At 35.8% G+C, this 13,435-nt stretch overlaps 1 protein-coding gene across 2 annotated transcripts in view; it reads right to left on the reverse strand.

Moving 5' to 3' along the window:
- The window catches only part of pmt (phosphoethanolamine methyltransferase), a 9,662-nt gene extending 3,124 nt beyond the window's left edge, over positions 1-6,538 (reverse strand). The window contains exons 1-10 of one of the 2 annotated variants that reach the window (XM_008420379.1): positions 6,514-6,538; positions 5,012-5,183; positions 3,963-4,118; positions 3,470-3,606; positions 3,049-3,200; positions 2,729-2,917; positions 2,499-2,588; positions 2,314-2,403; positions 2,056-2,178; positions 1,776-1,907 (exon numbers count right to left, since the gene is read on the reverse strand). In XM_008420379.1, coding sequence (XP_008418601.1) covers positions 1,776-1,907; positions 2,056-2,178; positions 2,314-2,403; positions 2,499-2,588; positions 2,729-2,917; positions 3,049-3,200; positions 3,470-3,606; positions 3,963-4,118; positions 5,012-5,183; positions 6,514-6,520 — 1,248 coding nt within the window. In that variant the 5' untranslated portion in view covers positions 6,521-6,538. Of the gene's footprint in view, positions 1-1,775; positions 1,908-2,055; positions 2,179-2,313; positions 2,404-2,498; positions 2,589-2,728; positions 2,918-3,048; positions 3,201-3,469; positions 3,607-3,962; positions 4,119-5,011; positions 5,184-6,120; positions 6,218-6,513 lie in introns of those variants that run through there. The other variant, XM_008420378.1, reaches the window with a different exon arrangement.
- Positions 6,539-13,435: the final 6,897 nt, after the last annotated feature.

Here is a 13,435-nt window from a genome sequence, read left to right on the forward strand (position 1 = left end):
TTTTACTTAAGTAAAATGTTAATGTGGTACTTTGACTTTTACTTAAGTACATTTTTCACTGTGTATTTGTACTTTTACTTAAGTACATTTTTTGAGTACTTTCTCCACCACTGGTGAAAACACAGTTTATTCACTTTTCTAGGTTGGACGTAGATAAAGGTAAGACACAGGGTAAATGGTGCCACAACAGAACCTGACCCCTCCATTCCCAGCAGCAAGTGGGAGTGCCTGCTCATATGACACATAAATGCGTATTTTTTTTAAATACGATGCTAGTGCATTCCCTATTTTTGTGGCACTCTGGGTAACTGCCCATATATCCCGTTTCAGAAACTCCAACAGCATATAGGAGTAGCACAGATTTAATATTTCAGCTGAAACATGAGTTTGGAGGTGATACAAACTGAAAGAAGGAAAAAAACAAAAACAACCCTGAAATGCTTGTAGTAGTGAAAGCCACGTATGCACCAGCTTTTATCCACATCTGTGTAGTGAGGCTGTATGAGAAACTGTGGATGTAAAATATTCTATCCAGACAAAGCAGGCAGACAGTGTAATCATCACATGTGTCCTGTTTGTGTTTAAGTTTATTGCTTTTCTTATTTTTGATGTAATAAACAATATAACAAACAGATTTTTCCTATGAAAGAAAAATCTGTTTGTTACATTGTTGATGTAAAGAATGTAAAAAAAATCTAAATTATGCCAAATATCTGTTCATTTCTATGACAACTATTGGTAAATCATGTAAATGTACATTTTTCAACACAACTAGTATTCACATGGATCTTATTTTGATGCCTAAACTTTCCTGCAGATTATGAACACACACAGATATGGTAACACTGACCCTGTAGAGTCAATCTCAACAAACTGATTGGTCTCTGTTTTTAATTACAGTGAGCATAAAAAAATTAGACACTCAATTTTTTAAAAATTATTATTATTATTATTTAGAGAAATCATATGCACCGGTACACGGACTGTGTCCCACCCTGCATTTTTTTCAATCAAATACATGTAAAGTTTATATTTTGTTGGGATGAAAATAGTTTGACTATTTTACATTTTCATATTTCTGTAATAAGTAGTAGTAGTGGTGGTAGATGACTTTTTCCCTACAGTTTGGTGGTGAGTCAACATGACGTGCTGACTGCTGCAGGATTTTGAATAACAGTAAAGTTTCTATTCTATTCTATTCTATTCTATTCTATTCTATTCCTTCGTAGCAAAAACGGCATAATGTATTTATTCATTACCCTTTAGACATTAATGCCATCACTGTTAAAACAATGAAGCTCATCCTTCAATCAGTACATCTTCTTATCTTGATCAAATCTAAACAAAATAAACTGAAGACATTGGTTAAGAACTGGCACTCAACAAAATTTGAGGATTTATTTTTTTAGATTTCTTTGAGAGTAAAAACACATCAAAATTTTAATCATTACTGTTTAAAATGCTAACATGAGTGTTAACATTATGTTACAGCGTTGCAACCTTGGCAGGAGTCTCAAGGGTTGATAGAGATGATGTGTCTTGAACTTTGTCTTTATTGCTCTTCTTTGCTGATGATTAATAGATTAATTTCATGTGAGATGCGTCATCTTATTTTTAATTTTATTAATGCAGCGGGAACTAATCAGCAACTGATATTTCCATCGCAGAACGACTAGTTTTAAAATGTGCTAGCATGTCATGAAAGCTAACTCTTCTAATATTGAACCAAACTACAAAGCAGTGGGAATTGCTAATATATAAACCTGCTTGTTTACCTTGCCATACTCTGACGGTGTGTAGAGGATGTAACCTCTCTGTTTGACGTAGGCCTCAAATACTGGAGTCCACGGCTTCTCCCCGCAGCAGTAGTCGCTGATCAGCAGCTGACCTCCTGGCTTTAACCAGGACTGAGTGCAAAGAAGCAGAAAAGTTACTGATCATATGGCAAAAGGAATAACAGAATAATCGTGACATCAACTCTTAACATTTTTCTTATGTTTCTCTCACAAACAAATCAACGTAAATATAAGATAAGAAAATGATTAAAATTCTCACATGGAAGCGTTTGAAGAGAGCCAGTTTGTCATCTATGTGCAAAATTGTGTCTCTGCTGTAGATCACGTCAAATGAACCTTCTGGAAACATCCTCTTAGTAGCGTCTGCAACCTCAAACTGCACCTAAGGAAACGCCAACAGCTTAGAGATATTTTGTTTCATGGTTGTACATTGGTGCACGCTTATAACAAAGGAGCTGCAGAGGCAACTCTCTGATTTGTAATATGAAAAGTAAAAGTAAATAAACGAGAACCATACTGATGGCAGCTTCTCCGCTCTTGCCCTTTCAATGGCAATGTCGACCATGTTGTCGGACAAATCCAAGCCAAGCACTTCCACCCCAAACATCTGCAGAACAGCATAACATTTGCCTTCCTTTTAGTTCTTATAATCATTTTGATGATACGGTGGGCTGATGTTTCTCCTGGTTTTGTTGGTCTTACCTTTGCCATGTAGAAATCTCCTCCTCCAATTCCACAGCCTACATCCAGAACCTTCTGTCCTCGCTTCAGGTTCAGCAGGTCCACAAACTCCTGTTGCGAAAATTATTTTAGCAAATCTTTAATTTGCTAAAATATCAAATCCTCAGCCCACTATTAAACATTTTAATATGCATTTCGCTTTCTTTTAGCATTTTGCCTTCTTTCTGAAACATCTTTAATTTTTTTTTTACCTTGGTTGTGCTGGGTCCACCTGTGCTGACATAACCAGCCCCAAACATCTTTTCGTAGCGCAGGATGCCTCGTCTGGTGTACTGCTGGTTGTCCAGGAACTGCTGGAATGTGCCAAAACCACTCTGGGAATTGGAGGAGCGAGGAAGCTTCTGCAGAAGCCAACACATCTGGTTCGGATTGTTTTTCATCTGAGACAGCAGAAGGATGAAAGCAAGAAAATATGATGAAAGGAAGACATGTTTTTTTATCTAAACTTTTTACCATTTTTTTAAACGTGAAGTATCACAGAAATTATCTGGAGATAAAGACTTAGCAATACCTCAACATAAGTCTGAACACTCTTTTTAAAGACAATATCGAAACCAAAGTTTTGGCCTCCCTCCAGTGTCTCCACCTGCACTGAGGTGGCCAGGTGAGTGTACTGTGCCTCACTGCGGTAGCAGGTGGGGTTGAAATCTCTCTTGCAGTCACCTTTAAAGAATAAAAAATGTAATTATTTCTGTTGAATAATCAAAAAAAAAAAAAAAAAGAAAATCTTTATTCTTTAAACCTAAAGGCCAAATTATTGTATGGTTTATTATATGGTTTAGGGAAAGCAAATTTAATTCCCAAGGCAATATTTCTTAATTTAAAGGTTCATCAGCTTAATTTAATATAAATAAGTTGTTTAAGCTATCTGCCTAAAATGCAACATTTTACAATTGTAAAAGATTCATAAAAGTTTTCTGTTGACTCAGTACCTGAGCGGTGGTTGCAGGACTCTCTGAAGAAGAGAAAGCCACCAGGCTGCAGCCAGTTCAGCATTTTCTTCATGAAGGACTTCAGCTCTTCGTCACTCAGATACATCAGCAGCCAATTGGAGAAGATAAAGTCGATACTGAGGAAGTAGTTATATTAGTAACTCCAAAATGTGCAGCTTGACAGGAAACATATTCTATACAGGAGAGATTAGCGAGCATCGGTCATGGAAAGTAGGTCTGACCTGCAGGAGGCGCTTTAACATCTGATGCATGAAATGTTTGATTAAATATAAACTCAGTTTAGTGAAGCTGAGTCACAGTTTGCATTTCACCAAGAACTGCAGGTATAAGCTTCATCTGATTGTGTAACAGCAGAAGTCAGGAGATCATTTTCGGTGCCTCTTGTTTCTTTCACAACTGATTCACAGATCAGTCGTGATTTATTTCATCTATTCTGCTTAACTTTCAGCAAGTCTGTACTCTTCACCCCTACCTGTGCTGGGGGATGTCCAGCTTTGTGACGTCAGCTTGGACAAAGCTGACGTTGCTATGGTGACCATTGTTCTGCCTGTTCTTGTCCACAAAGCTTTGCATGAAGTCCACCGCGGTCACATGGGCTGCCTTGGTCAGCAGGTGGCTGGTGAAGCGGCTGCAGAGGAACATGACAGTTTTCTATGACACAAAAATGAAGTTTGATTCAAACAACTTTAACTGTAAGAATGAAGCATTTATAATATTGCTGCAGCTAAGAGTTATTTTACTTGTAATAAAAAAGCTCTGGAATCTTTTAATAGAGACAAACCTGTTTTTCGGATTAAATCGCTTTGTGTTTTATTTGTACGCTGGTATTACTGGATCTTACTTCTGCAATTAACACAGCTGATCATAACATATCACCTGGTACACCGTACCAGTATATGGGATTATCTAGGATTTTGCTAAACTGCATCAGAATGTACTTGCTTAATTTGGCAATTATAACGGAATAAACAAAGATCACATCTGGGGTTCCTCAGGGTTGTGTTGTCGGGTCACTTTTGTTCAAAATTAATATCCTCTGCCTAACTCAGAATATAGGGTAACACAACATTTCTTCTCCTAACTATGCAGATGAAACACAACTATATTTCTGTCTGGTTATGCAGGAAACCTAACTATCATCATTGACCAGTATCTAAAATTTCAAAACAATGTAGTTTCTACTACCAAATCTGTCTCATCAAATCTAAAAGATATTGACAGATCACCAAAAAAACTCAAGCAATCTGACCAACGCAGGACAATGGATTATGTCCTGATTGTTCTTAAATAACTGCTCTGGATTAAAATGAAATGTCTAGGACTAAATACATTTCAAGGTTGATAGATAAATATTAACCATGTAGACCTGCAGGTCATCAGAGCAGCGTTTATTCAATGTTTCCTCAAAAAAAATCTAAAGAAAACAAGGTAGCATTTAATTTTCTTCCTCTTACTATTTACAATATTGCTTTAGCTAAGGGCTTAAAACGTTTACGGAGAGTAACTGAGCTTCTTGCTCACCCAATCCCAGCTCCTAGCTCCAGCACTCTGCGTCCCTCCAGGGAAGGCAGCATGGACAAGATCTCGGGCAGCTCATGCTCGGTCAGCTCTTTGGCTCGGGAATCCAGCATCATCTCCTCCACGGTGGCAGCTTTGGAGTGCTCCTTCCAAAACTCTGTCATGTTGCAACGAACTGTTGAGCAAACAGACTGCGTGAGTTGAAACTGAGGATTGGAAAACGTTAGACAAATAAAAGGACAAACTTTGGTCAGATGAAAAGGAATTTATTGCCACATCAATATTAAGTTGTTGTGTAATTTGAACTATTGAACTCTTTCCTGAGTCGCTGACTTTAGACACGGGGAGGTAAAACGTAATGCTTCTGTGTATCTTGTCAATCATAATTCACCTTTCAACCAGTTCTTGTGTGTGTGTGTGTGTGTGTGTGTGTGTGTGTGTGTGTGTGTTCAGTTTAATGATTATATTTTAAACAGGCGGTTCTTATAAAATGTCTTTTAAACATAAATCCACACTAACTCCCTGTCCAGCACACAGATTAACCTTTAATTGAACAGATTAGACAATCTTAAAACAGTACGGTGATGTTCTGCTTATGCAGACACAATTCATTTTTGATTTTCTTCTATTTGTTCATGGTTTCTAAAAACATTTTCTAAAAAAGAAAAAAATTGTATATGTGAAAAAGGAGAAAAACTGGATGATTTTAGCTGAATTTATAAGATTTACAGACTGTTAGTAACATCAAATTAAAATGTATCACAAATCACATAATTTAGTCTCTTTTGATCATCATTTGTTTAATATATATATATATATATATATATATATATATATATATATATCAAACTTGATTCATTACTATTAATTAAAAAAGAACAATATTATCTGTAGAACTGGGATAACTGCATGTTAACTCCTGAAAAAGCTTCAGGGATGTTTTGACAGTCCAGTGCTCCCAGTAGGATTACTTCCACCAGCTGAGTGAACAATTACAACAAAACCACACAAGGCAACAAACTTCAGCTGGATCCAAACTTTGGTTTCATCATTTCCAGAAGACTTTCTGAAATCCTCCCGAAGAAAGCAAGACTTGTCTGTTCTCCTCATACCTTTTTCCATGGTGGTCTCTGGTTGATTAGCGCAGCAGGAATTAATCTCCAATGTCCATTCAGTATGGCAGGTAATGCTTAGACTCTTTTTTCTTTCTTTTTTTTTTTTTTTTTTGGCAACTTGTAGCCCCTCCCAGACAAAGTGCAGATTTCAGCTTCTGTACTCGCTCTTTAAATAAAAAGGTCAAAGTGGCGCGGCTAGGAGGTGGTCTACATGTAGGCACCTGACCATTAGGATGCGTCCAATGTAGTGGTGGGGGAGGGTGTTCACATGAATAATCAAACAAGGACACGACTCACCACAGTGTGAGAGGCTCAGACTTCCCACCATCAAAAAAGCACCTGTGATAGCTGTCAGCCTAAGGCAGGACGGAGGCTGGGTGATGCACTTACTTGTCATTTTGTACAACGGTCGGTCTATGTGATGCTTCCCAGCGACGGTCTGCCTCACTGGTTTTGGCTCACCTCATCAGGGTTGTGCTGACACCATAGGAAATGTCTCGTGGCATGTGCGAATTACGCAATGTTGCCTCATCTCGTTCGGGCTCAAAGCCAGGACAGCTGCACCGAGCCGTGTGAGGTTAAAGCTGCAGAATTTGCTGGAAAGTTCAAAGAGCTTTTCTCTTTGGATTTCTTACTTGTAAAATAAGAAACAAATCAACATCAGTTGTTATTATGTATATTTATACAGTATATTGAACTAAAGTTTTTCACTGACTTGTTCAATCTATAGATATGGACTAACCTAGAGTTAAACAAACAACAACAACAACAATAATAATAATAATAATAATAATAATAATAATAATAATAATAATAATAGCATTTTCCAAATAGTACATGAGATTTTATTCACACACACAGGGACATTTTGTCATATTACAGTCACAAAGTTCAATGTATTTCACTCGGATCTTGTATGATAGAGCAACATAAAGTGACATAACTTTGAAGTTGATTAAATTAAAAAATCTAAGTTCCTTCCATTAGTTTTGTATTCCACCTTCTGCAGTCAGTAATCTCTAGAACCCTCTTCTTTAGCTCCAGTCATCAGATCTGATTAGCTCTTTTGCCTCTGCTAAATTAAAGCTGGCCCGCAGCATGATGCTCCTACCACCAGGTTGCTTGTTTCCTACCAAAAATAACATTTTGAATGTACATCAGATCAACTGTTACATTTTTAGGGAACTTTCAGTCTGTTTTTAGGCAAACTTTAAATGGGACATTTTATGCTTTTCTTTCAATAAGGGCTTTGACCTTCACAAAGACCAGATACTGTAAATTATAGTCTTTCCATATTCAGATGATGGGCTGAACAGCATGCCATGAGATGTTCAAAGATTTTGATATTTTGCTTTGAACATCTTTGAACAACTTCATTCCTTACATGCATAACATGTTTTTCTTTATGAAATGGTTTGTTTCAAAACAAACCTCAAAGGACTTTGTAGAGCATATATTGTGGTTAAATTACATAAAAGCAACTTTCAAATGCAACAAGTTACATTGAATCTCCCTCATGGGTAGCAGATTAGAAGGGGCAGAAGCACTCCACACTTTTAAGATTTATATTTGTAAAAAAATCTATTAATTTTGTGTTGGTCACATACATTTTCAGAACATATTTGTGTTTGTAATCTGACAAAATGTGGAAGAGTTCAAGCTGCAGTTCATGAATACTTCATTGTGTCTGAGTTTGGAAAAACTAAGAACGTTTGGATGCAGCGGTGAGTGAAGAAGGTAATTTAAGGTCCCACAGTTATCTGCAGTGCAGGTGGGGTGATAATTTTTTTCCCAGCTCACAGTTGTTTGTTTGGACATAGCTGTAAATGTTTCACATTTATAGACTTATTATTAGCTATCCGTAATTCCGACTCTGTTTTTTTTTTTTTTTTGCCTTGTCATGTGTCGGGTTTTTCACTGTGATATAAGTCCAGTCTGAACTTTGACCCACTGAAAGTGAGTTTGGCTTTGAACTTTGTCATTGTCTTTCTGTCATGCTTTGTGGAGAACAGATAAGACAGTCATACCATGGCACGTGTACTGGTCTACTTCTAAGAGAACAGTGGCTTAAGTTTTTCGTTAATGATTCAGAACAAAAATGTGTATAAACAATTTTTTTCCTTACGTGGATGATGCGACACATTCAGAGTGATATAATACTTTAAATGGATCCTGTGAAAACCATTTCCAAACACATGGGAAGATAAATGTTTTGGGATGAAGATTTTATAAGAAAAGAAAAAAACCATCTCTGTGCCACGATTGGTGGACGTTCTTACTTTTGGTTTTCGTAGGTGAATTATTTTGGGTTGCGAATTATTTTCATTATTGATTTTCCATGCACAGTAATTTAGTTGTGTTTTTTTGTGTTAGTTTTTAGCTTTTGGATTCCTTTTTCCTAATTTCCTTGTTTACTCTTCAGTGTCCTGATTGGACACAACTGGCTGGTGATCCAGACTCTGCCAGCATGTGATTCATTTTGTCATGCTGGCTATAGATGATGCAACATTTTCAGAAATAGTGAAAACTAATGTCACATAATCATTTATCTGCCTTCTTGTTTTACACAAGTTGAAAATTAATACAGTACCCAACTTTTAAAGTGTAACTTAGTTCATTGACATTCACAACAGCTACTTTTCTAACTTCCTTTTGTGCCTGGCTTTACTGCAGTGTTAACATGAACCAGTGCTTAAACAGGAACAATAGATTTGTACTCTTGCTTACTTGTGCGCTTTTTTATCCTTATGGAAGCTAAGGATAAAAATTGATGAGTACTTGAATTCTTTTTGCGAGAACTTAACTTTTTAAGTGTAAAGTTTTTGTTTATAGACTCCTGTGTCCCTCACCCTGGAATAAATTAATACTTTGAACATTTTTGTCTAGTAAATTAGATTTCATTGATATTACAAAACATTATTTTCACCCTTTTCACATTTAGACAACAACATTTACAAAAAAAAACCATTTTGGATTTTACAATGTATAATTTATTTCCACAAGTTTATAACCTGACCATTTGTCTTTTAGTGAGGAATCGTGAATTGTGGAGTTTATAGCTCCACAAACACACTTATGTAAGTGTGTTTGTTTTAGAGCAGCGATACCTCACTGCATGTTAAGTCCGGTAAAGTTCAGACTGACAGTCATTCAAGGGTCACTGCTTGTATTTCTAGGAAAAGAGGATTGACGAGAAGAAATTTGATCAATATTTAATTTGGTTTTGACTTACTCTCACAGCACAGATTATGTTTGAACCTTCACTGAACCTTCACTGAATGAGTGTAACATGAGTGTAAGTTTTAAATTTAAAGTTTCATGCATGAGTTTATGAGCAATCCAACAATCCCTGTCAGTGGATGCTATATTCAAATAAGTAAAAACATTTATTGCTTCATGGCTGTGCTATCTTATAAATGGGGAATGTTAAATTCTTACACCCACTTAAATGTTGCCCAATGCTGACCGTCTGGTCTTTGTTTTAGGTTTTTCCTCCCAAAGTACTGATACTTTGCATCTAGCCGTTTCTCTTTCCTGGATGTAGTTATTTGCTAATCAAATGCCTGATCTATTCTCTTAGTGGTTGATTGTGGAAGATAAGCGCTCAAACTAAACTTGGTTCTGCTGGAGGTTACTTCATGCTACCAGAGGGTGGTTCCTCCCCACTGTTGCCCCATGCTTACTCAGGATCAGCTCAGCTGCTTTGATGAATTTGACTGTTTTGGGATCAACTTGGCAAGACAAAATTATATATACAGGCAAATAATGAGGGAGATGCAGTGGAATTATGGGTTATATGTCAACTCTGGATATAAACAAATGAGGAAAAAAAAAATCAATGACATTACAAATTGGTTAAAATCAAGACAATACTTAAAATTAAATAAAAAATGTATGTAGTTCAATTTTAAAATCTGTATGATTGGAGTAGTTTGAAAATATGGATAGACTGTGTTAAAAATTTATATTTCTTCTTAGTATGACTAATGATGATGAGAAAACTTATTGCGCTGCAGCCTGACCTTTGAACTGTGTCCGTCTCTGGATGAATTTACCAATATTCTTTCTGCCCTGCTGTCTGTCTGTGTGTGTGCATGCGTGTGTAGGCTGATAAGCTCGCATGACTTTCAGTGCTACACTCAGCCTGCAACTTCTCAAAATGGTTCAGAGTTATCATGTTGGGATTTTTATCAGGAAACCTCAGAGAGACAGAAACCACACATCCTCTTTACTGGAACCTGCCACTTCTTTCAGCTTGAACGCTTAAATAACACTGACGTATCTATTTTTTAACTGGGACATCGATGAAGAGAAACAGCAACAGTCTGCAACAATCTGAATACATTTTAGATTTAGTTAGGTGTGGTTTATATTTTCATTTATTTTTAACAACGCTATTTGAATGAAAAAAGAAAATCTGTGGTATCTACAAGGCACTACATCTGCATGGTATCTTTTTAATATTTTCTTTAACTAAAAAAATAAACTTAAATTGGTTACACAAACAGACCAATGCCGAAACCTTATTTAATTTTTATAATTTGATGTATTCAACTTAGAGCAGTCTCACCTTGGGCCACTAGATGTCAGTATATCTCTTGAACATGTGAATGAAATTTAACAAATTGTAGGCTGAGGCATCGATATGCAAAAATATTACATTTCAGAAACCAAACATTATTGAGCTTTATATATTATATGTTATTTTTACACATTAAAAAACATTTTCCTAGCAGATGAAAGCAATGCTGATTGATAAAACTTCATACGAAGTTCTCATAACTTATGTTATAAATCATACTTGAATGAAGACAAATTAACTAAACATCAGTTTAGGAACATTTAAACCAAATAACAATGCAACGTTTTAAAAAAATACACATTTATTCAACGTTTCTCAATTTTTGGTCCTGCTTTAGTTAAGTAGCAAACATCATACATATATTTATTGGAAAGCAATAAATTAATAAATCACACATCAGTAAAATAAGATCTTCAATGTTTTGTGTATTTTAGCATGACAACACCAGGGTCATAGCCGCTATTGAGAAAAAAAAAAGACATATTAAAGATGTAATTGAGCAGATCTTTGATTTTTGGAGCTGCAGCAACATTTGCAGACTGAAACAAGGTGTGATGATAATAACAGTCCAAGGTACGTCTCTCATAAATATTCACCAGGCCTTTGATGTAGAGATGTTTTGTTGACAGAGCTCTAAAATTAGTATGTCTTGGGACAGAAGAGCATCTTTGTTCGTTTCTCTTATGGCTGCTCCTAACAGAGAGAGACAGGCGCTGCTGCTATTACACATGCAGAGCTGAATAAAGCAAACATTTGCATTTCCCCGTGAAAAATGGAAAATTACCTGAGACGTATTGGATGTGCTCGGTCCCCAGGAGACAATCAAGTAATTGCTCTTCATTTGGACGCGAGTGCTCAGAAGCCATCACCGGAGAGAGGCAGAGAAAAAGTATTTTAGCTTTAAAGATTCATTGGAAACCTCACAAACTGCCTTTAGATGTTCCACATGTGCAGATTCTTCAGGGAAAAGTCAAGGAAAACATTCAAGAGTTTGTACTGCATATAATATGTTAGATGTATTTATTTTCTGAAATATTTCTTCTGTCTGTACATCCGTTTCTTCTTCCATCTCCGTCTTAATCCTATTTACAACAGACTGAATTCTCTGCACAGCTTCATTGAATCCAACACTTTTCTCACCTGTCAAGTACCAGTAGTTGTGTCAAGACACAGAGGTTGTAAACAGATCCTCCTGAAGCACAACCGCTTCAGAGTTCATGTCAGTATATCAATTTATGAAAGATAAAATACAGAGAATTTGCTGCGAAGTTGGTTTCCTCTGAGTTTCCTCCATCTGCATGGGAGATAGAGCGAGTTTAAAATGGACAGAAATAACATTAAGTACTGATGAATGCTTGATCTTGGGATCATGATGGATCAGCAGAATGGAGACTTGATTTATATTATATCATATTATTAATGTCTGTGTCACTTGGAAGGTTATAATAGATCCGTCTCTTGTCATCTTCTCTTTTATGACTTGATGCAATCTGCTCCTTACAAAGATAACTCCTTGGCGTTAGAAGGTCAAATGACTAATTGTTCTCTCTCCCATGTGAGCAAAACTGTTCAAATAAAAAGTTGCATTGTCACAATCATTTTGACATGCAATAAATTAAGTATAGAACATTTTAGCAAAACAAATTGGTCTGATTTTTGTATAAAGGAGATTTCTAAGTCATGGCAGAGCTGAATGTTGAAAATCATATGTGCAGAATTAAATGAAAGGCAATGTTTTAAATATTTACTTTTTCTTTGCCTAAAAATGGCTTTCTGTTCATTCTCAGCAACAAGAACAATATGGGTCACCCTTTCTTCAAAATTCTTGCAATATTCAGTAAGTTGGATAAGTTAGAAACTTCCAAGATAGCTTTTCTTATTATTCAATTGATGTCACTGGAAAGCAAAACACACAGTTAATAAAACATGAACACTTTGTGTTGTACTTGGGATTTCATATTTTAAGAAGATCTTGATTGTCTGTGCCTTTTAGGGCTCACAAATGTGAAAATCTCTAACTAAAATTGTTTAAAAAGTGTTGATCTGAATAAAACGCCTGCACTGGCAGGTCAGTATCTTTGACTTGAGGTCATTTGCTCCACTAAATAATAGATTTTTCTAAAGAAACAGAGTAGATTTTTACGAGTTAATAATTTGTTGAGAGACCAATACATAAATAATAGTTCAGCAAAAACATTTCTGCAAACTTGAGAAAACTGACAGAAACCAAATATTAAGCTTTTTAAAAAAATCATTTGTAAGAGAAGAAAGCAGTACTTCTAGACTTGGTGTACAGGTCTTGGTTATTATTTGATTTCTCTTTGAAACATTCATCTTTCATGTATAAAAAGATTTTTTTTTTTACCTGAAGATGCTTTAGATAGGATTGCTAACCACAGCCTTGCAACCATTAAAACATATCAGCTGTAATTTGTAACTACCAGCTTTCTAAATGTTCTAGCAAAACAGGAAGATATGTTTGCATTAAAAAAAAAACTATTTTGTAAGACATTAAAACATGAGATAGCTCAATAAATGACCAATAAATAATGTGTGCTAAAAGTAAAATGTCAAAAACAGAAAACCCTCTCTGAAAAAGGTAAACACATGAATTCCCTGAGTGTGTAGGTTCTGAATTTTAGAGTCATAAAATCTGAGCACAGCAGGAATGCCCTTTTCGCTTAAACAAACACAACATGCAGAACGCTTAAGTATTCATAATTAATCACA

This window comes from Poecilia reticulata, linkage group LG10, assembly GCF_000633615.1.
Source record: "Poecilia reticulata strain Guanapo linkage group LG10, Guppy_female_1.0+MT, whole genome shotgun sequence".
Classification (NCBI taxonomy): Eukaryota; Metazoa; Chordata; class Actinopteri; order Cyprinodontiformes; family Poeciliidae; genus Poecilia; species Poecilia reticulata.